Source organism: Anguilla anguilla, chromosome 4 (genome assembly GCF_013347855.1).
Source record: "Anguilla anguilla isolate fAngAng1 chromosome 4, fAngAng1.pri, whole genome shotgun sequence".
Classification (NCBI taxonomy): domain Eukaryota; kingdom Metazoa; phylum Chordata; class Actinopteri; order Anguilliformes; family Anguillidae; genus Anguilla; species Anguilla anguilla.
The window spans coordinates 34,986,873-35,013,574 of record NC_049204.1 but is presented as its reverse complement, the minus strand read 5'-3'; the positions used below and the strand labels follow the sequence as shown (position 1 = coordinate 35,013,574).

Genomic DNA, 26,702 nt, shown 5'->3' with positions numbered 1-26,702 from the left:
GACAAACCCGTTTGATGACGATGTGCGAAACCGCCCTATAAACAATAGCCTACTGCTTATAATAATTACGATAGAGATCAAATGTGGTAATTCATGTAGATTTATAAAAAAAATGGGGCCGTTCTGTTCTATTGCAAGCAGAGTCAGCTGTATAGGAATGCAGTAGAGTGTATTTTCCTGAGACCTACTTGGCCGCTGTTCAGATGAACTTGGCTGAGTACACATTGTGTACTGCGCTGTCCACGAGAGCGCGCATTTACCCGTTCACCACGGCGGGAGGGCGGGTCCCTGCGCACCCAGGGCTGGCCCTGCTTCAGCACGCGGATTACAGGGAGCTGGGTGCAGATGCAAGCAGCCTGCTGATTATGGAATTTTAATTATACGAAGAAATCAACATAAATTATCACATTTTATCATGATCTGAGCAATGAACAGCCAACCGAAATGGCCCAATTAGTAAATATTCCGGGTTTGGATGCGTATGTGCGTTTAATCAGACCTCAGCCTTATTCTCTGTGGTGAAAAAACAGTTATTAGTTGCAGTCCACTAATGAAACGGGTTATTCATTTAAATGAGTTTATTCAAACTGAAAAAAGTTGTATACAGAGGCTATGATCAGTAACGTACTGGAATTTCAGTGGGTCATTATGTTTTAACTGCAGTGTTTCATCTTCTGTATCACTATATGTCAAAACATAACATATATACATATATATATATTTTTTTTTTTTGCGTTGTTTGGTATTGCTATTTTTTTCTTTGGTGCACAAAATCACGCTGGATACGCTGGTATATATTCAGCCACAAACACTAAAAAATTTTACTTAAACTGTCTGCAGGCAGTAATGCAAACACAGAATGCAGATTGAAAGCACTCCTTAAAGTTAGACAATGTATTCCTGATAATGTATTGGGAAGAAATCCACTCTTCTGGTGTATATGCACATTAAAATATGACAGGCCATTGGCTGTTATGATTATAATTTGGAGACCTTAGCTTGCTTCTTTGGCTAGTGAACGAACGGTATCATACCTCCCCAACACTTTGTGTAGCCTATACGTCTTTGTTTTTCTCTCGACCTGCTTTAGTAGTTCTTCTGTAGTATTTGACACCAGCTTGTTCCGATGGCAGTTACGGGGCCTGTCATGTGTGTTTGCTTTCGAGCTGGTGAAATACTGCATAGGCCTGGGTCCTGTGAACAGAGCAGCTGCTAGATAGCCAGACAGGTTAGTGCAGTAATGCGCTGTATTCAGTTCTGAAAGCTGTTTGTGAGATGTTGGTGAAAACTGTGATTGGAATTTTAGGGATGTCTCTCTTAGGGATGTCGTAAAATATTGATATATTGATCGGCACGTTGCTATATTTTAGGTGTTATGTTTTGCTATTCGTACACTTTCACTTTTGTGATGTAATGTATAGGTGCCCACACAGGTGATGTCACATCCTGCACACCCGTCCTACTCCCCCCCCCATTTTAGTTGTTAGTTTGACAGAATGTGATAGATACAATGTGTGTAGTCTGATTAGACTAGGGCTGTAAATGTAGTTGAGTTGTACCGGAGTAGCCTATAACGTGCAGTGGGCCTAAGGAAAGTTTTATTTTGAATTCAGTTTCCATTTCTTAATCCTGCTCTGATGGTATTTATATGAGGATGTGTGGTTGAATGCAGTGGAGGGATTATGTTTGTTCTTTTCTATGCATGAGTAAGTTTCTGCCTAAATTGGCAAAAAAAGAAAACAAACAGCGCTTGTGGGGCAAAATGTAGACTTACTCTGAGTATTATTATTGTTATGGGCTGTTTGATATGTTTCTCAGCTAGTCTACAGCCAGTATTTTCATTTGAAATTTATCAAAATATATATTGATAGTCATTTGTGTGTCACGGATTGGTTGTTATAGGATTAAACTATATATACTAGGCCTACCCTGTGAATGGGATCGCCCCAAACTGGTAAAACTTTTGGATGTTCTGATGCCATCCACTGGAAAGCAGCCTTCTACATGATATACTTTTCCTGCCAATGCAAAACGACTGCAGTTCAGTGTTTCTGTCTGTGCAGTACCAATGCCACTTTTTCCGTCTTAATTAATTTGTTGGTTTTGAGTTCTTCCACATAGACACATATTCCATCCACTACATGATAAAGGAAAAATGGCTGATATTTGCCCACATAAATGGCTGCAGCGCTTTCCTGGAGCAGCAGACTGCGGCTGTAGGGGGCGGGGCTCCGTGTGGCAGCCTGCAGACAGATCTGTGAGAGATCTGTCAGAGAGAGAGAGACCTGTGATGGCCTGACTGCCCTCGGTCATGTGGTCTGGGCCAGGAGGAATGCAGCTCTGCATTGCTGTGGAGATTTGGAGATCCTGAATTGCATTAGCTGGTGCATTCATCCTTCCGTTAGTCCCTAATTGAGTTTCACGTATCTGTGCCTGAGGAGATGCATCCATTTTGATGGCTGTGTATTGAAATGTTTTTATTTTTGAGCACTGCAGGGAACACTGTAGATCGGTCTGTGATGATGAATTGGAGTACACACGGCACATTTAATCCCCACGGTGTTCTGGTGCTGAGACCTGGTCCTTACCCGTGGCGGATTATCCTGCAACATTTTCACATCTTCGCTGCATTTCCACAGTTCTTCTGCTGGAAGTACTGTGGCTATGTAGTGTGTAGCCTGGGGTTCAAGCCTAGGTCGCTGACTGGTGCCCGATGTACTTTTGGGTGTAGGTGAGGTATGTAGCATCTGCGGTCTCAGGGAAGTCATTCAGTCAGTGACACAGTCCTATGTTTGAGTTTTGAGTGTGTAGTGTGTGTGAAACATGGTGGTGTGCGCTAGCGAGCCAGCTGGTCAGCGCTCAAAATGTGAGGCAGGAGAGTGGTGGGGTTTTCCGATGTCAAATCTAAAGCATCTTTCAGATGAAGAGCTGAAGGAAATGGTGAACGCCATAAGGACCAGACTGTTTCCTTACTACACCCGTCATTATTGCAGGATTCATATTGTGGACTCTGGTCTCTCTTCAGTACCGAGGACCTTTGATGGCTAACTGCAGGCAGACCTTGTCACCAGTTGGCACAACAACCTCAGTTGGCTAATCCCGTTGAGTGTTCTTGATTTGCGAGTGGGAGTCTGCTCTCGCAGTCCCCAGTTACCTTGCGCACCTCCACAAGTGACTCAGCTTGCACAGGGCGGTTGAAGAGCAACATGCCGTCATTCATGAAAGGTGAAAAATACAAAGTATCAGCTACGGGGTCAAAAGTGGAAGAGTGCACTCTCACCTCACAAAACTCTCAGAGTTGTGCATATATAAAATAATGGAGTTTAGTTACTTGTGTGGCATTAAGGAGTTTATTTTGCTAGCTTGCTTGCTAAATACATTATGACATTCAGAAGCAAGTTGTCCAGCAGGCACACTAGCAGACAACTGTTAATTGCTTTTGACCAACATCTTTTTTAAGTTTCCTATCTATTGACTTATCTTTCTTCACTCATTTTCACTGTCTTCAGAAGCCGAGTCTTAAGTTGTTCACACAGCATTGATCCTGTGTTTGCATAACCTCAAATAAATATAACCGAAGGACTTGCGTTTATGTATTGAGGTGAAAAAGGGTAATTCACACCTAATATAGTGCTAGCAAGAAACACTGGGTCGGTTGCACAAAGTGATGTTTAGCTGAATTGTTTGCTAAAGTGCTGCTGGAACAACAGTGCTCCATTATAATGGCACTGTCCACCTCGACAGATAACAGGTGAGCAGTATCTTCCCTTGCCCTGATAACAGATTTCCCTTTCATCATTGGCTTTAAATCCTATATTTCACTATATTTCAATGGCATATAAAAGGCTATCTCTCAGCAGAATATTGCTGAATCTGCTATTGACTACCGGCAGTTTGACTTTATAAAAAGAAAAGTAAGAAAGTAAAAGGTGAGTATAGAATAATCGCAGTGGAATTGATATATGAAAGCTTGACTAAGTAGCAGGAAGGGGGGCGGGACGTGGCGGGATTCGCCAGCGGTCAGCGGCAGTGACGTCTGCCTGGCAGCTCGCACTGTGTCAGAAGGCAGGAGGGTGTTGCATTGCTGTCCCCATCCTGTTGCTGTTATGAGTCTGAGCGACATGAGCTGTCCGTGATTCTCATGGACACAGGCTGTTTGCCTCCGCCTCCCTCCATTTTAAGATACTTCTTTGTCCCTCTTTAATAGTGTTAAATCCTCATTGTTGGTAATTTTTTACATTTTCAATGTGAAACAGACCCACTGCTGCAACATCTGTACCTGCAGACACTAGCACACCCATTCTCTGAAATAGCTAGCCACTGCTTTTTTTGCACTGTTCACTAGCAGTGCATGCAGAAGTTGTGCCCGGTCAACTAAGAGCTGTTTTTTTTTTTTTGGTTGTGCATTTTCATGGCTACTTCAGTCAAGGATGAGATTTGTGAAGCTGATCTCTAGCTGATGCATGCTAAAGAACTGTTTACCAAAAAACTGAGACTGAAGAGGCTGTGATGTACTTCCCGTTTAAAAATTTAAAGAAATGTTCTTACAGTAACGCTGCGGACGCCTGTCTGTTTTGGAGTGAAAGTGCTGTTGTGCCGAGCCATGGCTTTTCACTTGCCGTCCCCGGCTTAAGGACGCGCAGAGATAGTCAGAGAGCACGTTATGCGCGGCTTCTGCAGGCAGATTGCGTGGGCCTGACCGGCCCGAGGGGGTCCAGCGAGGCGGGCGGTGGCCAATGAGGCGCGGGCGTCCAGGCGAGACCCCTCCTTCCCCGGCGGTTACTCACCTCCCTGCAGGGCTGCCAGCCTCAGCCGGCCGCAGACGATTCACATCCAGGACTGCCGTGCTCATCCGCACACACGAGCAGAGTTTTGAATGCTGAGTCATAACTGTAGGCCCATACGTCTGCTGGATTGTGCTCTGTGTAGTTTAAGGGCTGCATTTCACTTTGTAGTCCAGTGCTGCAGTTATTAGCTATGCGTTATTACCCTGCACCAGATACAGGCCCATCACTGCAATCTCCTACTGGAGGACACCAGTAGGGCTGCCTTTTAGGGTCCATGTCCTCATTTTAAGAGGTTTAGACCACTGAGGACTCACATGTCAGTCCAATATTCATTACCATGGAGTGTGAAACTTTTGATGACAAATCGACATATTTGTCCATTCTCTTATCAGTCCAACCCTACTCCCCAGTGATTTATAGTTGCAGCAGCTCGGCGGCTTGCTGTCGTGCAGTGAGGTGGGGAATACCGTGCTCACTGAAACCCTTTCTTCCTCAGTGACCGTTATTCCTTACAAATCAGGATGGGATTCTGGAACATGGAGCACTAGCATCCCTTCACTCACAGTCAGTTTATCACTGAGCTGGTCTGACCCTCCGTTAATTGTGGTGCATCTGTGGACCCCGGAACAATTTGCGGAGGTAATTGGGCGGCAGGGCTCCACTGAGGCAGAGTTAACAGCGTGTCGGCCTGCAGGTCTAAAGCCACACAGACGCTGAGGCGATTGAGGCTAAAAGCTAAAGGAGCCGCTCGGCGTTTACACCGATTTAGGCCAATTTCTGGTGCATTTCCACTCTGTTCCTGCAAAGTGCGGTACCGTCTGTGCTGATGGTGTTTGTGCCGTCTCGTTGGTCAGTATGCAGGGCTGTACCGTTTGAACGCTGTGTAGGAACGGTGAGCTAAAGGGGTCAGGTCAGAGCAGCTGCCTTCTGGTTTGTCATTTAGACCGCTGGGGGTCTTTATTGTTCCTGGGCAGTGCAGTGCTGGTCTGGTCTCTGTCTGAAAGCGGGGGATCCTCGTATGGACTGGCTGGGAGGTGACTGCTGGGAGTCAGGGGCGGGGTTTCCCTGCGGCTCTGTTTTTCAGAAGCTGCCAGAAGCCTCCCCAGAGCCGCACACTCGTGCATGTTCCCGAGTGGAGTAGCTCTTTCTCTCTCACTCACTCTCCCTCTCTCTCTCTCTCTCTCTCACTCCCTCCCTCTCTCTCTCTCCCTCTCTCTCCTTCTCTCTCTCACCCTCTCCCGCAGAGTCTGCTCCGGCGGAGAAGCCCGCGACGCTGTCCTGCACGCCCCAGTCCTCCTCGGCCCCGGGCCACAACCCCCCCAGCACGCAGGGCTCGTCGGCCTCCACGGTACCCGTGTCCCCCGTCCTCCAGTCCCCCGCCCCGCCCCTGCTCCACGACCCCAACCTCCTGAGGCAGCTGCTCCCGGCCCTGCAGGCCACCCTGCCCCTCAACAACGCCAGCGTGGACATGTCCAAAATCAACGAGGGTAAGGACGCCTCCCCGCGCGCTCTACCCTGGTCCGTGTCTTTGAAAACAAGCACGGGGCTTTTCTTCCTTGATTGTGGAGGTGTACTGATCCATTTCAAGCTGAGAGATGTGTGTTCATTCTTAAAACCTGCGTAGATTTGTACATTCAGAGTGTAAAGCGAGCTTGGAAAGGGCTTGGCTCACATTAACATGGCATAAATGTGAAACGTGTGCAAAATGCACGTGCGTGTGGACTCTCTGGCCACCCACAGCAGCAGGAGTGATTGATGAGTAGGTCTCGAGTTGCACGCTTCTCTGTTGTGTAAATGGAACCAGCGTGCTGATCAAATGAAAGCTGAAAATTATTACATTGCCAGGAAGTGGCCTATTGTGATGTAAGCAACACCTGTAAGAGTTTGATGCCTCATTACAAAATACTTGGCAAGCTAACAAACTTAGCTTTCTGAAATGTAGGCTCGCTCATCACTGCCATTGTTACCTGCACTGTTACCTGGTGTTACTAATGCACAAAAGCATGTGGGTTTTTTTTTTTTTTTTTTTTTTGAGAGAAGCGGTACTTATGAATGAGCTGCCACTACAGCTTTGTTCATGTTTGCCATGCTGGCACTGTTTATGTTGAACACATCAGCTTATTGTGGTTTGTTGCATGTCTGTAGGCTTCAGAGTCACTTTATTAAAAAAACAAATGGCCTCTGAAAATATTGTTTTTGGTTATTTATTTTTTTGTGTGTGTACTACTGCCTGGACTGTTATTGAAAATGCTTGTTAACTTTGAACTGTAATGTCCTAGATTAATGATATCAGTTTTAGAATGCTGGTTAATTGCCTGTGTTTTGAACGTGCAGATTTCTGACTGCTTTTGTTCTGTAGTGTGTTGGTGCTGTTTGCTGGTATGGGCTGGTTCTGTAGTGTGTTGGTGCTGTTTACTGGTATGGGCTGGTTCTGTAGTGTGTTGGTGCTGTTTGCTGGTATGGGCAGGTTCTGTAGCGTGTTGGTGCTGTTTGCTGGTATGGGCAGGTTCTGTAGTGTGTTGGTGCTGTTTATTGGTATGGGCTGGTTCTGTAGCGTGTTGGTGCTGTTTACTGGCATGTGCAGGTTCTGTAGTGTGTTGGTGCTGTTTACTGGCATGAGCTGGTTCTGTAGTGTGTTGCTGCTGTTTACTGGCATGGGCTGGTTCTGTAGTGTGTTGCTGCTGTTTGCTGGCATGGGCTGGTTCTGTAGTGTGTTGCTGCTGTTTACTGGTATGGGCAGGTTCTGTAGTGTGTTGGTGCTGTTTACTGGTATGGGCAGGTTCTGTAGTGTGTTGGTGCTGTTTACTGGTATGGGCAGGTTCTGTAGTGTGTTGGTGCTGTTTACTGGCATGGGCTGGTTCTGTAGTGTGTTGCTGCTGTTTACTGGTATGGGCTGGTTCTGTAGCGTATTGCTGCTGTTTGCTGGTATGGGCAGGTTCTGTAGTGTGTTGGTGCTGTTTGCTGGTTTGGGCAGGTTCTGTAGTGCATGGTAAATGGACTGCATTTATATAGCGCTTTTATCCAAAGCGCTTTACAATTGATGCCTCTCATTCGCCAGAGCAGTTAGGGGTTAGGGGTTAGGTGTCTTGCTCAAGGACACTTCGACACGCCCAGGGCGGGGTTTGAACCGGCAACCCTCCGACTGCCAGACAATCGGTCTTACCTCCTGAGCTATGTCGCCCCTGCATGAATACAGTGTTTTGTAGCTTGTGGGTGCTGTTCTCTGATGTGGGTCCGGTACTGTAGCATATTAGCACTGTCATCTGCTGAGTGTCTTAAAGGGTCAGCCTAAGCTCAGCGTAGTGTATAACAAGATCAGCTCAGGGTCACAGGCCTTCAGTGGATTGAGGAACTGTTAGCTGTGGAACTAGCCTTTTCGTTACACCCATGTGCTCCTCAGCCTACAGCCGTGCAGAGAAACGGCAGGCGTAGGCCTTTTAAAAAGAAGCCAAGGGGCAAGGCCCGTTCCCCAGTAAATGAAGTGGAACAAGGAACAAAGGGTTCCCTCCTGATTCACACACCAGTTCACCTCGCATCCCCCCTCCTTGACTGGAAGCGCTGTAACCTACTTCTGCATCATTTTCCTGCGCATGCTCCAATAATGTAAATTAGCCTCCTATGCAACGCACAGGTGTACCTCTGTATTTCAGTCTGCGCAAAGCACTGCAGCTAAAGCTCAGGCTTGTATAGGGTGTTGGAGTGTCCAGCAGACCTGTAGGCCACGTGAAGTTAAGCTGTTTGACCCTGTGAAGCCTGTCCCTCACTGTATCTCTTGTTTGTGTTTTTGTCATTTGGCCCTGTGAAGCCTGTCCCTCACTGTATCTCTTGTTTGTGTTTTTGTCATTTGGCCCTGTGAAACCTGTCCCTCACTGTATCTCTTGTTTGTGTTTTTGTCATTTGGTCCTGTGAAACCTGTCCCTCACTGTATCTCTTGTTTGTGTTTTTGTCATTTGGTCCTGTGAAACCTGTCCCTCACTGTATCTCTTGTTTGTGTTTTTGTCATTTGACCCTGTGAAGCCTGTCCCTCACTGTATCTCTTGTTTGTGTTTTTGCCATTTGGCCCCATGAAGCCTGTCCCTCACTGTATCTCTTGTTTGTGTTTTTGTCATTTGGCCCTATGAGGCCTGTCCCTCACTGTATCTCTTGTTTGTGTTCTTGTCATTTGGCCCCATGAGGCCTGTCCCTCACTGTATCTCTTGTTTGTGTTTTTGCCATTTGGCCCCATGAAGCCTGTCCCTCACTGTATCTCTTGTTTTGTTCTTCTCCCCCTTCAGTCCTCACAGCTGCTGTCACACAAGCTTCATTACAGTCTGTGCTTCATAAGATTCTCACGGCCGGACCATCTGCTTTCAACCTCACTACTTTGCTTTCCCAAGCTGCTCAGCTGTCCACACAAGGTACGGCCGCGATCGATGCCCTTTACCTTTTAAAGTCGCAGAACCTTTTGATTACTGTGGATCAGGGAGTTTTAATGGTGTCCCCCCCCCCCCCCCCCCCCCCCTCCTCCTCCCAATCCAAAACTACATTTGAAAATGTGATATGTCGACGTTCTTTGAACAGCTGCGTTTTTAGGAGCTTCATTTAATGTACTCCTGATATGTTGAAACTCATGGTTGATCATTTCACGTGGGTTGAAAGGTGTCAGATGGCATGCCTATGCGTCATGCTGTCTGTCTTCATCTTTATTTGCATTTCCTGTGTGCTAGATATTACTTTATAATGTCCTCACTGAGGTAAGCGCTGCAGCCTAGCAGCAGTTAAATGAACCTCTGTTAATTAATCAGCCAAGCAGTGTGGCTTCAGCTGTCATTGGGAAACAGTTCCATCAGTCATCCAGAATTTAGGACTTAAAAGTGTAGATTTCATTTAGATGTGTGCGTCTTGTTTTAAAAATGATTGCAGTTCAGGGCTCATATTCACAAACATGGTCTCAGATCAGTTCTGCCTTTTAGCTGGTAAAGGGTAAGGATGGAACGTGCAGGAAAAAGCTGATTGTGGGTCAGTGCTCCTAGTGTGAGATGCTGTACCAGTAAAATGCAGGATGTGGGGTTGTTTTTCAGCAGACTGCTGTACGTTGGATGTCTTCTCATTTGTGCATCTCATTTGTCTATCCCCCCCTACAAAAAAAAAACAGCCCAGCAATCCAACCAGTCCCCAATGTCCTTAACGTCGGACGCCTCGTCGCCGAGATCGTACGTGTCGCCGAGGATAAGCACGCCGCAGACCAACGCTGTCCCTCTGAAGCCCATGCTGAGCACGCCTCCCGTGTCCTCGCAGCCGAAGGTGAGGCCCCCTCCGGCGACCGTCTGCGACCCACAGGGGCGGTGAGGGCGAGCGGTTCACCAGCGTGAACCTTGAACCCGACGCCTCGCTGGCGAGCCCGCGGTCGGCCGGGCTGCGTTCGGCGTGGACTTGTTTGAGTCGACCTGAAAACACGGACCCCCTGCCGAGCCGGTTGACAATGCCGCGATCGTTTGGTTGTGGTACACCTTTGCGGTTGGTCGTTTTGGGTATCATACAGAAACGCTTGTCACAGTTCAGTCCGTTCGTTTTCCTATGGTGAAATTCACTTGCTCTTCACATATTGGACTTACATTCTTTCTGAAATGTTTTTCCATTAATTGAAGCTGATCCCATTTATTGGTTCACATTTTGTTTTTTTAGGTTTACACATGTCTAAGGATACTGGTCATGAAATCATTGCTAGCATGCAGGAAGTATAATAAGAGCTGATGGGTCATTGCTAAACAATTGTGATGTTGCTCTTTAAGGTTGGGCGTTTGGACAAATACATCAAGAATGGGCTGAATCCATTTTTTAAAAATGTTTTCCTTTTTTTTGCTGGTTTTTTGCTGATTGAAAGTCTTTTTTTTTAGCTGCGACCAGCACCTAGTATAAACCACTCTGTGTGGGTGTGTGTCGGCCTCTGTAGATCGGTCTGACTGTCTAAAATGCTTAAGTTGAGATGCACGTGCTCGAACATGCAGTACCGACACTGATAATTGAGTGAGACACAGCTAACTAATATACATGCTGTGTGTGTACCTGTGCGCTTTTGGACTAGATTCCGAGAAGTACTGCCGACCACAGCTTTGATAGAGTGATGATAAGAAAGTGGTCTGGAATTAGTCATTTTGACATTTTAAAATGGAACGTTGCAACCTCCATGTGAACCTGTTGCTGGTTGCAGCTTATCAGTTACTAATACTTGTTTGTTTGTTTTAAACCTTAAAAAATAACCAGGTAATGGAGAATTTATATTCAAATGATGTTGTAAATCTGTTCAGCCTGTTTCTGCTACAATGACTGAAACCCAACTGTAAAATCTCAAGGTGATTTATTTTGTTTAATTGACGAAGAGCAGGCATACTGTTTCAGTAAAGAAAGACTATGGCCGTCAGAGGCTAAGCTAAAGGCACATTTATTTTTGGATACAGAATAAATGTTTGTTTGGTCCACAAACATCCCACACAAAGTGTCACGCGATGGGGGGGGGGGTAAGCGCTCCACTCTTGTGGCTCGCGGATGCAGGTGAAAGCAAGCAGCTGGCAAGGGGCGTTTCGGAGGAGAACGGCGATCTTCACTTTCCCAAGCTGGCAGCAGGGGCCGTACATGAGCATGCTTGGAAATAGTTTGCGAATTGGACATTGCAAATTCGGGTGGGATTGGAGATGCAGCATCTGTTAAATAAACGGATAGGCCACGATGTGGAGCCACACCACGCGGAGCCCCGCCCCCTTCGCAGGACGAATACACACTGGCAACCACCGACTGCAAGGACGATTCTGCCATATCGCCTGACCCTAGAGCTCTTTAGTGTAAGCCTTTGGTTGCCATGTTGGTAGCTGCTGTGATGCCGCGAGGCTAGCGGCTGCCCCAGGCTGCGTACGGGAGCAGCGGTCACATTCAGGGCAGAACGAGCACCTTGTGCATGTGCGAGATGCAGAATCACTTCACGTTTTCCCACACTGTCAGACTGGGAATACCTCCATGCTACTGTAAAAAATGAGTCTTTATCGGGCTCTGTGTGATTGTGTGTTAGCTTTATACGGTGAGGTCACTAACAGTGGCTCTGCACCGTGTTTAAAATCATAAAGCACGTTCTGGTACTGTTTTTCAGCTGGATCGTTCACCGATACTGGATCTTGTGAATCTGTTGTTACTTCTGTGAGAAGTATTTAATGCGCCTGATGGCCTTGTGCATCAGTCTGAATAAGATCCTCAGCTGGCTCTCTTGCAGCCTGTCACTTGCTTACCTGGCTTGTTAGCAACAGCAGTGCTCAGTATAGTCATTTCCACTGTTTAAAGTTTGTAATATCTGTAAGCATGCACCCCATTCGTTCATCAGCTTGAACAAAGTACTGATTAGCTTGTGTGGAATGAACGAGTGGCCCTGAAAGAGGTAAAGTGACTGTGGTTTAGTGAATTTGTCCTGCTGGGCAGTGGGGAGAGTGGGGGGGGGGGGGGAGTGTGTCCCGTGTAAATAACCCTCTGCCGCCCTTCTGCAGGTTAGTACACCGTCAGCGAAGTCACTTCCTCAGCCTGTACCCCAGCAACCCACCGCTGCTGACAAACAACATGGACACGAAGCCGCCTCCCCACGCACGCTCCAGCGGCAGAGGTGAGCCCGCCGCGCTGCGCAGTCCTAAACGGAGGTGTGGGTGTGGTCTCCTCTGACCAGCCTCAGCTGTGTTTGTGTAATCTCCACTAATCAGCCTCAGCTGTGTTTAATGTGTAATCTCCACTAACCAGCCTCAGCTGTGTTTAATGTGTAATCTCCACTAATCAGCCTCAGCTGTGTTTAATGTGTAATCTCCACTAACCAGCCTCAGCTGTGTTTAATGTATAATCTCCATTGACCAGCCTCAGCTGTGTTTAATGTTATAATTTTCACTAACAAGCCTCAGCGGTGTTTAATGTGTAATCTCCACTGACCAGCCTCAGTTGTGCTTGAGGTGTGCCTCAGCTGTATTTAGTTTATCGTGTCCGCTGACCTCCCTCTGTTGTGTTGGTGTATGCTGTCGGGTATATGATTTGGTGTGTTCTGGTGTATAGTCCGGTGTATACCCTAGTCTTTACGCCAGGGGTCCTCAATCTTATCCAGAAAGGGCCGCTGTGGGTGCAGGTTTTTGTTCCAGCCAAGCAGTCACACACCTGATTCTACTGATCAAGGTCCTAGGGCAGGGATCAGCAACTCACGGCCCTCGAGGGCTGTGAACTGCAGGTTTTCCACCCTCCCTTTGCCTGGGAGTCAGGTGTGAAGACAGTCTGGCCAATCAGTGGCACTAATTACCCGGGAGAAAAGAAAACCAGGGCTGGATTTGGATTTGAGGGCCAGAGTTGATGATGCCTGATTTAGTTGATTAATTGAGTCAGGTGTGTAACTGCTTGGTTGGAACAAAAGCCTGTGCCCACACCGATCTGTTCTGGATAAGATTGAGGACTCCTGCCTTACGCACTATTGCCATGAGCGATCACACAGCAGTCACAGGGGGTTTACCAGTGTCCGTGCCAGATTGCCTTACCAGCCATCTGAACCTGACCTCTCAAATTATCCCCCCACTTCATTGGCTGTGTGTGGAGTATTCTGACTCAAAATGGCTGCTGTGCATCCCCCCAGATGGGTACTACTCACAGGTGTTGGGTGAGGTGTGCCACACCCCCCCTTCTCCGAAGTGCTGTGAGATTTTGAATGGAATCCATTATTATTAGCAGCAGTGAAACATCTGACTGATCCTTTTCTGGATGGTATTTGCACGGTATACGAAGCTGCTTTGCTTCTTGCTCAAATGTAATATTGTGTGTGTGTGGCTGGTCGGCACACTTGGCTGAGTTTAGGTGCTGCAGAATTTCCTCCAACTGCCCTTTGGTATAACTGCTCTCTGGCTTGGAATGTCACTTTATATTTTCCATTGGTTTCTCGAGGTTAAACCCTGTGCCCACAGTATGCTGGTTTGTGTTTTCAAGGGAATATTAGCTGATGCAATGGGGAAAAAATGAGAAATCCCAGACAGAGTGACAAGGCAGGATTCAGTTTTTTCAAGTGTACTGTAAAAGCAAGTGTTATGGTGCCATCTACTGGTGCACCGTGGAACTGTAAACCTCAGCCGAACATTCAGATCAGAAATACAGAAAGAAGGCTAATGAGCCACTCCCCCTTCCCCCCCCCCTCACTGTTTGTAATTCCATATCACATTCATCACGAACTCCTCTGTCAACTCAGGAGAGAAGAAATAAGCATGTGATGCATGCCTTCGCACACTGCAGTTCACAAGTTGGGTTTGTGAATGCGTGCGTCAGAGGATCGTGCTTCACGTGCTATGCTAGGGACAGGGTCGCGGTGCCAGGTTAACCGTTGTGTTGTGCTGTCGCAGGATGAAACGCCGTCATCACGACTGGCTGAATCCCTCCCATCCGCGCGACGCTAACGCTAATTGTGACTTGCCTCAGCAGGGCTGCTTCTAGCACAGCACAGTACAGTTTGAAGCCAGGTTGTGGTGCTCATCTGTCCATGCACAAAAACAGCACCTTAACAGAGCGAGCCACCCAGCACCCAACCCAGCTCAAATCAGTCCTAATTACTGACCGGTTTTTTCTGCTTTTCTTCCTGTTGCTGTGCAGCAGTCAGAGGAGTCCTTCACCGGGTCCCAATCACATCGCTGCCAGCAGCAGCAACGGCAGCAGCTCCACCCCCAGCGCAGCCTCTGCGCCCCCCAGCGCCACCACCAGACCTTCGCTAGCCGCACACTTTAATGAGAATCTCATCAAACACGTCCAGGGCTGGCCCGCCGAGCACGCAGAGAAGCAGGTGTGTGCGCGCTTGTGTGTGTTTGAGAGGGAGTGAGAGCAAGACTGCAAGTGTGTGTGAGAGTGTGTGTATGGGTGTGTGAGAGGGAGAGTGCATGCATGCGTGCATGGGTGTGTGAGAGCAAGGGTGTATGTGTGAGACCACAAGAGCGTATGTGAGTAGCTGCCTGTGTGAGAATCTCCCTGGCTCTGTGCGTACACTGTTGTCTCAGGCCCCTGAAATTTTGTTGTCTTGCAGGCGTCAAGGTTACGCGAGGACGCTCACAACATGGGCAGCATTTACATGTCGGAGAACTGCACAGAGCTGAAAAACCTCCGGTCTTTAGTTAGAGTGTGTGAGATTCAGGCCACGCTGCGGGAGCAGAGGTATGCTTTCTCTTCACACGCTTCCAAAATTACATCTCGCGTCCGAATGGACCGTACTGTTTAAGGAACTGTGGTGCCAGTTCGCAGTCGGTGGTTGAATCGCATTACAGTGAGGTCACTAAAGGTCCCCCTTCTTTTGTCAGTGAAGGAGATGTTAGTGGCTCCACTGCCTCCCATCTTAACTATAAAAGTAACTTTGTGTGTGTTCATAAATATTACAAAATGCTTTATTGAATATGAAATTCTAGTCATTTCCTCTTCCGAGGAAACTACCAAGTTACTTTGTCGGTGTTGATTTCTGTGATGTCAGTCTGTCAGTTGCAGTTTTTGTTTGCTTTGTTCATGTCATACATTTGACCTAATTTTATCTTTCTCCCCTTCCTCCTGAACAGGATACTATTTTTGAGACAACAAATTAAAGAACTTGAAAAGTTGAAGAATCAAAATTCCTTTATGGTTTGAGAACTGAGGGGAGAACTAATTGCACATGGTTGGACCCCAGGAACTTAGGTTCTGTGCCCAGTCTTAACAATTTTGAGCTGCAGTTGAGTAGTCTTTGGACCGTTGGGCTGGGCTGGGAGAGGGAGACTGCTGGTGAAGGGTTATACACAGTATGTTTGTGAAGCCCTCGAAATGTAGATTTTTCTTGTAGATGTATTCATGTTGTAAATATGTTTTGTAGAGTGAAGCCATGGAAAGCCATGTCTATCTTGAGCTTTTGACATCCAAACTAATCAGTGCTGAGGTGGCTAAGTGTTTAGCCCCCCACCCCCCCCCACCCCCCCCCCCCCCCCCCACCCCATGTTAACTTGTTGGCGAACTTAAAAGCTTTTGTTAAAAAAAGAGAAGCGAACCATTGCTTGGAGCGCGGGTAAAATCTGCGTAGAAACGACGGAGGACCTGAGAATGTCAGTGACTGGAAAAAAAAAGAATAATAAAATTGACAGGTTTCGGTTTCCTTTATTTTGTGAATAAAACATTACACTTAATTCAGACGAGGGATCATTTGAATTTGTTTCCTCTGCCTGGGCCGGAATGAGCAACGACGCATAGCCCCGCCTCCAGCCTGTCCAGTGCTCCTCCCACCCCCTGACCCCTCCCTCGCTTCGCGGAAGGTTGTTCGTCACGTCCGGTCGTAATGGTTCAGCCGTCTGCTTCTACTGCCCTGCGAGCCCGCGTTTGCTAGAGCTGAAACCAGTGCCTGGTGCTGTGCGAATGGGAGATGCTGCACCTCGGACCCTTGAGCTGAGAGAACTCGAGTGAGAACCATTCCCCTGGCTGCCCCGCCCCCTCTGTCTCCGTAGGGCCGCACAGCTCCTTCACAGAGGGCAGCGGCAAGTTAACTCTTTTCTTTTTTCCTTTTCCAATCTCCCCTCTCTGTTTTCCAGTCTTTCAGCAAGGTTTTTTCTTTTCTTTTTAAATACTGTACTTTTAACATGAGGTTGTTTTCAAGGCGCCTTGGGTCAACCAAGATTGCATTCCTATGTACAGTTGCTAAAAGTAATAATGGAGTTACAAAAAGTTTTATTAAAAAGTTGCAGTGATTACTAGTATATCAGATATGTTGTATTCATAAATTATTGCTACACATTTTCCTTTGCCCCCACCTCCACACACACCCCCACCCCCCCCCATAAGAATGGAGTGACAGTGCTGCTAGGAAACACATGCCCTCGGCACCGCTGGGGCGGTCGAGCATCACCAAACCCCACACAGCGGACTCGCAGCACTGAAGACACAAGGTCAAATGTGAAATGTATGTATTGTAATAAACATGCTAAACTGAAAGCAAGCTCTGTTTATTATTTTTTTACGAAGCTTGAAATCCCCATGGGAATACACGTTCATTTCTCATCTTTGTTGAAGATCAAACCCCCCTCCTCGTTGTATGCTCTGTGGAGGGTATGGGTAGAGGCTCTGCTTTGTATTTTGTTTCCTAAAGTCTATTAAAAAATGTATGCTAAATAAGAAAAACTTACGCACCTTCTGGATTACTGGATATTTGTTTGCCTTTTTGGACATGTTTTTTTTTTTTTTGTTCTCCTTTGTAAGTACCTCTAGCTGAACTAAGCATGTTATGGTATTTGGTCATTTATTTTCTCTTCATATTGAGTTTAACAGAAGTTTTTTTTTCTTTTAATTTGTGTTTCTAATAGTTCAATGTGCTTTTTGAAGTTTTGTTTTACTTGTGAACTCAAAGGGGAGCACATGTTCAAAATATTCCCCGCCCTCTAACTTTTCACATTTTGTCCTGCTACCTTAAATGTAATGCTTTGAAGTATTTTTTTTTTACCCCTTCAACACTAATTCAACCAAAGATGACAGACTTGCATTTCTCACTTACCAAAGTATTGAGCAACACGCACAGCTCCCATTTTGATTTCATTTTTGTCAATTCCGCCATGCGAATTTTCTCTGGCTAACGTTGGAGCGCGTTGGTCATGGCCATATTTTCGGCTTGGGTCGTTCCAGAATACTGACCTCCTTTTTGCCATGTGTGTTGAGTCATTGTACTGTTTGAACATGAGTATTCTCCCTCAACACCGATCACTCTGACTGAAAAAGGTTCTGAAGTATTTACCTGTTTGATTCCATCCATTTTTCCCTTGGGTGGCAACAAGCTTTCAATTCGCTCCTGCTGCAAAGCAACCCCGATACTTCCAGCTGGTGTGTTGTTACCTCGGTTGATGGCTGTGGTTTGGATTGCAAGAAAATGCACTTTGCTCAACTTTGGGCCGATCAGACTACAGAATCATCTTCCAGACGTCCTGGGGGTCTGCCGTGTAGCTTATGCCAAGCTCCAGGTGGGACTTAAGGTTGGCCTTTCTCAGAAGGGGTTTCCATGTAACAACCCTCTCAAAGAGGCTAGATATACGTAGTGCTGAATAGGCTGTCTATGGACAGTTTCTCCCATTTCAGCTAATGAGCTATGCAGCTGAGTCTGCATTTTAGCTGGCCTCTTGGTCGCTGCTGTGACAGTTGTCTGGTTTGTCAGTTTGGTGGGAAGGCCAGACCCTGGTATACTGTCAGGGTTCCATATTTTGCATGCTAAAGTGCCGCCTCATTTAGTCAACATGTAGACACATCCAGAGTACTCTGGCACGACCTTAAATAGTGTACTTCAAATGTCATGGTCTCCAAATCAAGAACTCCGACTTGAAACAACGTGTAGTACAAAAGCTGGATGCGAAGACTGGTTCAAATACAAATATAATGCATTTTTATATTCATAAAACACTGTCTCGTTCAAGGCTAATTAACGAATCGCTTTGAAATGCCTTCATCTTCATCCATGTTTTAAAACGTCGGCTACAATCTAATCCAGTGTTCATAAAAATATTTAGGCTACTCGTAAAGGTAACGTGGTGTTTAACATCTGGAGCCCACAGCCCACACGAAATATTAAAATCGGCCTGCAGGTGGCACTATCCACTCGCACCAAAACCGCAATTTTCACTCGATTATTATTATTTTTTTTTTGCATGCAACCATATCCAAAGATGTCACACACTATTAGTATGCCTAAAAAAAAACGAACAGTTTCTAAATTCGACATCTTAAACACAAAATATTGTATTGTATTTCTAAAAAATATGACCTACTGAGTTTAGCAGCCTATATCAAATATTAGGCAACTTGAGATTGTTTAAAGACTAAAATGTGTAGGCTATATACATGTATGCTGATATCTGCAGTTCACTATATAACGCACAAAAGCAGTAATTAATAAAGGTATGAAAGGACGTAGGCTATGTAATTTCGTTTGAGGATTCTTGCGCTTATTGCTACTATCAGCAACGGACAACTCTTCCTGTGACTGGCCTACAAGATAAATGTTGTTAATGTGTTAGTTTAACGCAAATCAAGTCGGATAAGACAACAAACTATGTACAATCCGAAAGAGGAGCGTTCGCAAATACGGGTATAGGGTATTGGTCTGGTTAGGTTTAAGATTTGCAAAGCAGATCTGAGCTGGCGCCTCAGTGTCATTACCTAGGCTACAATTACTACAATTGTTGCCTAGCCAGTTATTTCTGTGGGCCTATGTCCCCCTAAGCAGAATAGACCTTTTCAGCCTTGGGCACCGATGACCGATTGCCATGTTAAATGCACTTCTGTAAGTTGTTTTAGCTAAAAACGATAGCCAAATGATTAAATTGTGATGGCGGTCTTATCAACACAGCGTAACCAATATTTAGTAGGCATTAATCAGCTGTTCACATCGTCTCAAAAATGGTTAGACAGCGTGTAGCCCACAGATGTTATTCACAAAGAACAAAAATAATTTAATGATAATTAGCCTATCTAGGCTAGTGGTGACTTATTGGCTTTTGACCTGTAAAATAGGCTACAGCATTACGCTATCCATTTTAAAACGGGCCTACAGGTGCAACAAAAACAGGAAACATGTTATAAAAATTGTTTAACGTCGTGACTTCAGTTTCTAGGTATGCAACAACACGACATACCTTAAGGTTGTTGATGGCTATTATATTTACATCTAGCCTAGTCTTTTAAGTAGGATATGTCACTCAGACTGGCCTAAAAAAAAAAGGTAAACTACAATTGTTTGGACGATAAACTGTTAATTTCATGTAATATTCCATGCATCACTCTTCCACCAGGAATAATAATTAACTAATAGTTTTAACAATGCTGAGATTTAGCCGATAAACCCGAAGAAAACTTTTTCGTTTACATTTAAGATTGGAGCACGCTCATGCTGTCACCTGGTGAGTAGCCTCGCGAGCCAGTTTCTTTTTTCACTTCGTACAAGTGAATTGGGTAGGCCCATCCTATATCTAGTTACATTTTAACTCATTGTGCAATTTCCAGCCCATTGACTTAACTCATCTTTACCCGTCTTCAGACAGTAGCCTAACAAAGTCATCAGTGTCACTGAGCATGTCTGGTTCGTTTTTAATCGATCGCGCTTTCTGTGTAGGCCTATTTTGCATGAGGTTGTTTTGGGGATAATTGACCGCCAGTCTCTGTCTGTCGTCTCGATGGCGCCGTGTGCCTTTTTGGAGTGCTAATTTCACTAACCGCCTGCCTGCTCCACCTACAACACTCTTCCATACATCATCAGTCCATCTGGCTCGCTTCTTGCTTTTGTAGCCTGGGGAACCTGTTCACCTTTGTGTCAACCTCTCCTTGAGTATAAATCGTTTTAGAACAGACATACACACGCACGCACATATACACTATGTTAAATGCAAATAGGCTACCACAAAATGTTCATTTAATGTAAACCTTTTTTTAAAATAAAATAAAAAACATGGGAAAAATGTCCTCGTGTGCGTGTGGTGGGAGGAAGGCTATGCAAAGTTATAGCATGGGTAAGAAATAACGATATAATAGGCTACCTCCAATTAATCCGTTTTTTAAAATATAATTAAACAGGCGTATTGAACACGTTGTCTCAACTGTAAGGTGAGCCAATAGCAAAGTAAATAATCCTGCATATGTAAATAATATCCGATGTGATCCAATGGGTTTCTTTGAAGGCGGAGTCACAGTTCGGTCAACAGGAGGGGTGCAGTTATTTCTTGAGCTTTCAAGATTTTAGGTCGGCTTCAAAAGGAGAGAGGGAGTGCACATGAACTCACGTTTCTTTGATTTTGGATTATTATATTTCTGAACATAATCGCCGTCCAGGAGTTAGCCTATTGTCGCAGACACATCAACGGTTTTGTTCGCTAGCCTTCAAGCTAAAGAAAATGAATCTTGTAATGCACCAACGTTGAGATTCTCCGTAGCGAAATTTGAATGCAGGATTAAGTTTTCCCTTTCACGTTTGATGGTATTTTTACTCTGTATTGGGGGATTGTGCGCGCTCGTGGACATGAATCCGGTGTTTTTCCTAGTTTTCTTGTAACATTGCCTGCGAGGCTTGCGCTGAGGGTCAAAATACCAGGAAAGAGGACTTGAAACTAATTTAATTTTCGTAAATGGATCGCCATTCCAGTTTCATTTCCATCTGGCTTCAGTTGGAACTTTGTGCCATGGCTGTTCTACTAACAAAAGGTAGGCTACGTTATTATCGCCGTTGATGGTATTAAAACAGTTTTCCCTGGAGTTTTGCATTGCTGGGTGATGCTGTTAAGCGTGCTCTGAATTTTTTTAGAAAACAAGTAGCCGAGGCAAACCTGATAGAAACGGGAAAATATGAGTGTAGTCTATGCTGGTTAGCCTACTAGTAAAATAATCACCGCAAGCCGCTTGCTAGTTTTCTTGACTTGACTCCGCGCTCCGAGCAAGTAGGCTCATTTTGGCTAAAGCAATTCGGCTGTTCATGAGTTGCCTACGACTATGAGTGTTTTCGTAATGTCTGTTATGTTCACCTATAAGAAATCATGTAAATTTAACAGCCCGCACAAGTACACGACAATCTGTAGGCTATCGGCTGGAAACCTGCGTTCCAAATGTATCCTTTCACTGGTTCTCTTGATGTCAAGCAACATTTTGGCTGTCAAAATAACAATTACTGAACTTCGACTCACTTTTATTGTTACTATGTGATTAATAGACTTAATGCAAGATATTATATTTAAATGCTAGTTTACGTCAAAGTTTTGGCTATTTGTAACAAAGGTTCGAAGAACGATAGGCTACATTAATTTTATCATTTAAAAAAAAATTGGGATGTGATCTTAATGGGGAGAAATTGGCTACTGTCTGTTTGGGCTAAGTGTACCACGTTGTTGCAGCGGTAGGCTACCGATTATAGTTCGGATTATAATGCAAGGGAAATCCTCTTTTTCAAAACCTCACCTAGGCTATGCTGCCAAAACGGATTCGAGATGACCGTGCAGACGTGTGCATTTTAATAATTTCTATGGTGGGATAAGTATGGAAACGTACGCTATTCGGTAAAAGCCAAGTAGCCTAAAATAATACATTATCAGTTAGGCTAGTCAATTCGTACTGAATGTAACGTTGCATTTAAGTGAACATAGTGTGCTGGTATCTCTTTGCTCTTTGACTGTAGCGGTCCCGTCAGTAGGCAACGGGGTTATCCTTTAACGATACTAGTCTGTTATAATAAATCGCTCGCGGGTTTAATCGTTTTATTTGTTTGTGTAGTGCTTTAGCTGGCAGTATTACTCTACACACTGATGTTCCCATGTCCATGGTCTGTAGTGTTGCTAATAAGGTGACATGTAACCCGAACCGCCCAAGGCACACACACCCAGCCCACAACAACCTCACAACACACAAAAGCTTGTGTTTGTTTGTGTTTGTGCTTGTGGATCTGACGTCCAAGCACAATTGGTCATTTGCCCCGATAAGCCAGGGCGGCGACAGTTCTGTAAATACGGAAACATTGGCTTAAGTGTTGCATGGCCCATGTCATATGCCATTTTAGCTGCTCATGTATGTGAACATTGTGCGCCTTAAGGTTACAATTGATTTGAAGTCATGGCATTTTATATCTCATTATTGTTCTAGCCATTCACATAGTGGAAGTCGGCCATAATAAGGTTATCAAAAGCCCCTTTAAAGAGAGATATCCAAATTCTTACCCTCGGCAATTAGGGTACTACAAGTAGCCTAATGTAGCTTGCGTGCAAACCAAGCAAGGAGAGTCCTGCGCCGCACTTCACCTCCTCCTTTTTTACAAGTTTCCATTTGGGTTGAAAGAAATTGACTTTGGCAAACAAACCACTAATTATAAGCTACACGGTTCCTGTTTTATAATACCGACTAAAAGGACCCCTTTGCACGAAAAGCTCTTAAAGTTGCCTAGTAGCTTGCTTTTTGAAAAGATTTCTTGATTTAGCATGAACATAGGGACGTTTTCAAAATTATTACAAAGGCTAGTAATTTCCACACGTTTGGCTTTTATAGTTAGTGGGTAACCGTCGTGAAATGCTGAAATTGGACACTGGAACATTTTTTCCCCGGTGTAATAGATAATTGGTTTTTGTAATGAAATTAATGTATTATTTACCATTTTAAACAAACGTGTTTTTGAACGATTATTGTGAGATAATTTTAGACGTTACATATTTGGGGTCCCATACTGTCAGATTTAAACAATTGCGTCAAAACCATCACCGAATAAGAGACATTTTTAGAACGAGTTGAAACACCGAATGAATAATGAACGGCTTAACTTTAGACTCTTTTGCTGACTTCACACAACTGTCACCAGACTTGGGTGAAATACGTATTTGTTTTAAATAAAAATACTTTTCTGTGCTTTGAACTTGCCTGGTGTAATTGAGCCTCCCAACATGACCAGAAGGCAGGGTTTGCACTTTTTGAGAGTATTTCATTTGCTCCAATACACCAGACAAGATCAGTAAAGCCTAGAAAAGTATTTGAATCAAAAACCAATACGTATTTGACCAAAGGTCTAACTGTCACACAACATTCAGTATGCACTTATTGAACATCGCTTTGGATAAAAGCGTCTGCGAAATGTAATGTCCCCAATTCTAGAAGGTTTTCGCGGGACCAGCCCTGGTCTTATATGGTTAATTTATTGTTTTTTTTTTTTTTTTATTATTATTATTATTATTATTATTATTATGTTCTGATGTGTGCTTTGTGTCGTGTCTTCACAGGAGAAATAAGGTGTTACTGTGATGCAACGCAGTGCGTGGCCACCGGTTACATGTGTAAATCGGAACAAAATGCCTGCTTCACCAAGTTATTGGACCCTCAGAACACGAACTCTCCTCTCACTCACGGGTGTTTGGACCCAATGGTGAATGTAGCTGATGTGTGCAGCCCCAGAACTGCTGGTGATTTGACTGGGGGCTCCTCCAAAATGGAGTGCTGTCACGAGGATATGTGCAATTACCGAGGCCTGCACGATCTTGCGCAGAACAGAGGAGACTCTTCAGGTAAGAAAAGGCAGTCAGTCAACCCTCCACATTCGTGCAGTATTTCCCCTGGGACTTGTAGAAGTGAAACTGGGAACGGTATAATGCTGCCATCTTAATGCAAAGCACTCAATTGTGATTTTTATGAAAAATAATTCCCTTACTCTTTGAGGAAATTCGATCATTTGTTTAATCACCCTCATTCATTGTTATTAATCAGGCTTGTCAACTGTGTCGATATTTCAAGCATTTTGATGGCGAACTTGTAACCTTTTGATATAGTTATTACCTACATGAAATATAGAAATACTTATGTTCTAGTGTTTTTGGAGGGCTTGTACAGAAAGAAAAGGAGATTTCACATATTGGTTTTGGGAAGCAGTTTGGGTAGTGGTCTCGAAGTTGAACCAATCAGGGTACCTGCTGAAGGGCAGCACGGTCATACTTCAGGTCTGCTTCAGTCAACACATACCAGATATATACTGACACAAGCTACGTAAATTGCCCTGGACTGGGGCTAATAAAGAAGCATATGACACGATTTGAAACGTACTTGCAGGGTAAATGAGAGCAGAAATGATAGTGCATTACCCCAGACACAGGCAGCAGCTTTGACGTTTCTGTGTCTGATAGTTTGCTTTGTTTCCGTTGCAGACCAGGGCGGCAGGTACCCGCCAGAGAACGGCAGGAACCTCATCACCCGCATGCAGGAGCTGGCGTCGGCCAAGGAGGTGTGGTTCCGCGCGGCGGTGATCGCGGTGCCCATCGCGGGCGGGCTGATCCTGGTGCTGCTCATCATGCTGGCCCTGCGCATGCTGCGCAGCGAGAACAAGCGCCTGCAGGACCAGCGGCAGCAGATGCTCTCGCGGCTGCACTACAGCTTCCACGGGCACCACGCCAAGAAGGGTCACATGACCAAGCTGGACCTGGAGTGCATGGTGCCCGTGACGGGCCACGAGAACTGCTGCCTGACCTGCGACAAGATGCGCCAGGCGGACCTGGGCAACGACAAAATCCTGTCGCTGGTGCACTGGGGGATGTACAGCGGGCACGGGAAGCTGGAGTTCGTATGATCCGCCGCGCGGGACAGAGCCCGGTCTTCCGCTTCGCCGGGGCGTCTGCAGTTCGTTTTTGTTTCCCGTCACCATTACCAACGTCCGTCCCGTTGAATTCTGGGGGGGAAAAATTCAGCTTTTCAACGGAAACGACACAAGCGAACGCGAGCCTCGCGGTTTCGCCAAGGAGCACTTTACTTGAAATAAAAGCTGAATCAGCACGGAGTCGTCGATAAAGGAGAGCGCGAAAGAGGACGCTTGGCGCAGGCCCAGAGAATCCTGGACTTTTACTGATTGCTGAAGGATTCCAAATTTGTCTTATTTGCACATTTGTATAAAGTAAAAATGAAATAAAATAGGTTGTTTTCCTTTAAAAAGAAGCTAGAGAAAATCACTTACACCAGGGTACAAAAGGACTTTGAGGAGTAAAAAAAAAAAAAATTCAGTGTTAACTGTAGCTGTGCACACTCCTCTGTATGTTCATTGTAAAGATTTTAAATATATATTTTTTGTCGAAAACCGTTTTTTGCTGTTTTTCTTTTGTTGGCGAACCTTTACCTTCTTAGAAACTGGTGCACTTCTGCTCAGAGTGTACCTGCTTTTTTTAACCTATTTAAAGAAAAATGTGCCAATACAGAGGCCTTTTTTAGACTATACGCTGATGACCACATCTGTAAAGTATAGATGGTGTAGAAGGCCATAATCTAATTACCCAATATACCTTGCAGAGCAGGGCCATGTCTCTGTACGACTGGACCGATTGATTAGTATGAGTAGCAGAACTCTTTGTGGGGATGAGAAGAGCAGTGTTTTCAAAGAGGTGGAGAGATGTGTGCGCTGGTATTTGACTGGCGTCCAGAAATCCAGATCATCCCTGGAAAGAGGAGCAGCCATGATGGATATCTTTGATTAGTTCAAGGGAAAAAAAAGACCTTTTGACTTGGGGAAACATACTTCAGGTTGCTTTTGAGTTTTTTTCCATTTAAAAGTAAACCAAATGCATTAAGAGGGAAATACCCTTCAGGCCGATGTATAGGATTTGGTTGACCCCCCTCTGACTAGGTTATTGGGGAGGTACCCACACCAATGTATACTGCTCCAGAGTGTCAGAAGTTGGCTACAGGCAGTCGTTTTTTTATGATCAGTCTGTGGTTGCTGGGCGATTCACTGGGTAACAGGCCTCGCTGTAACTATGATGTCATCGGCCAGCCCTGGAGGCCAGTGCAGTCTGGTTGCTGCCCCGACAATGTCTTGCTTTACGGTAGAACCGCACGTATGACTCACTCGTGCTTGGCCTGCCTCCAGAGGTCGGGGTTTTTGGGCTTCGGAGTGCTTTAGCATGCCTTTGCCTCGATTTATTCTGTAAGTGGCAGCGGTATTTATTTTACATTCACTCTTAATGGTCAGAAGCGCTCCTCAGTCCTTTTTGTTGGAGAGTTTTCATAAAATCTGCAACATTTTTCTGTACCCCTGAGTTGAAATGACTGCTCTGCTTGCCAGGTTTTATGTGGATTCTTACATACACATGCACCTCTTGGCCAAGTACGAAAAAACTGTTTCAGACCTTTAGGGCTGTGGTAGCCTTTTTTTTAAATACCAAACTTTACGCTACATCAAATATGTGACATTTCCTGTGAGTTGCGCTATTTCTTTCTGTCATTGATTGGACTTCAGCATCGGTGTCCCTGGCATCCGTTTTCTATATGCTTTGCCAGCCCTGTCACCTTGGGCAGTGCCGCGGAAGGCCGTTCACTGTCGCTCCACCTCCGCTTAGACAGTCTGGCACCTTGGCATCCTGTGTCTCAGGGAAACAATGGCTACGGAGGTGTCACATCCACTGTGGTCATTGTTGA

The 26,702-nt window shown here is 45.3% G+C and overlaps 2 protein-coding genes across 4 annotated transcripts in view; both read left to right on the top strand.

Annotated features, from left to right (window-relative positions):
• Positions 1 to 16,748, top strand: part of waca (WW domain containing adaptor with coiled-coil a) — a 38,708-nt gene extending 21,960 nt beyond the window's left edge. For both annotated transcript variants that reach the window (XM_035414115.1, XM_035414116.1), the window contains exons 7-13: positions 6,032 to 6,274; positions 9,062 to 9,184; positions 9,922 to 10,070; positions 12,296 to 12,408; positions 14,409 to 14,595; positions 14,833 to 14,960; positions 15,353 to 16,748. In XM_035414115.1, coding sequence (XP_035270006.1) covers positions 6,032 to 6,274; positions 9,062 to 9,184; positions 9,922 to 10,070; positions 12,296 to 12,408; positions 14,409 to 14,595; positions 14,833 to 14,960; positions 15,353 to 15,422 — 1,013 coding nt within the window. In that variant the 3' untranslated portion in view covers positions 15,423 to 16,748. The remainder of the gene's footprint in view (positions 1 to 6,031; positions 6,275 to 9,061; positions 9,185 to 9,921; positions 10,071 to 12,295; positions 12,409 to 14,408; positions 14,596 to 14,832; positions 14,961 to 15,352) is intronic.
• Positions 16,749 to 19,665: 2,917 nt separating this feature from the next.
• Positions 19,666 to 25,368, top strand: bambia (BMP and activin membrane-bound inhibitor (Xenopus laevis) homolog a). Of its 2 annotated transcripts, none has more exons than XM_035412344.1 (3): positions 19,666 to 19,693; positions 23,534 to 23,815; positions 24,449 to 25,368. In XM_035412344.1, exons 1-3 carry the CDS (start codon positions 19,681 to 19,683, stop codon positions 24,865 to 24,867), a joined length of 714 nt encoding a protein of 237 aa, XP_035268235.1. In that variant the 5' UTR covers positions 19,666 to 19,680; the 3' UTR covers positions 24,868 to 25,368. The 2 variants fall into 2 exon arrangements, with proteins under 2 accessions (XP_035268235.1, XP_035268234.1); XM_035412343.1 differs by lacking the exon at positions 19,666 to 19,693 and adding an exon at positions 20,513 to 20,987.
• Positions 25,369 to 26,702: the final 1,334 nt, after the last annotated feature.

What these genes read in the sequence shown, in the direction of transcription:
- bambia (XM_035412343.1), top strand. Translation starts at nt 20,912, where the DNA reads ATGGATCGCCATTCCAGTTTCATTTCCATCTGGCTTCAGTTGGAACTT. An exon ending in GGCTGTTCTACTAACAAAAG is followed by an intron (nt 20,988 to 23,533) that starts GTAGGCTACGTT and finishes GTGTCTTCACAG; the next exon opens with GAGAAATAAGGTGTTACTGT. An exon ending in GAACAGAGGAGACTCTTCAG is followed by an intron (nt 23,816 to 24,448) that starts GTAAGAAAAGGC and finishes TTTCCGTTGCAG; the next exon opens with ACCAGGGCGGCAGGTACCCG.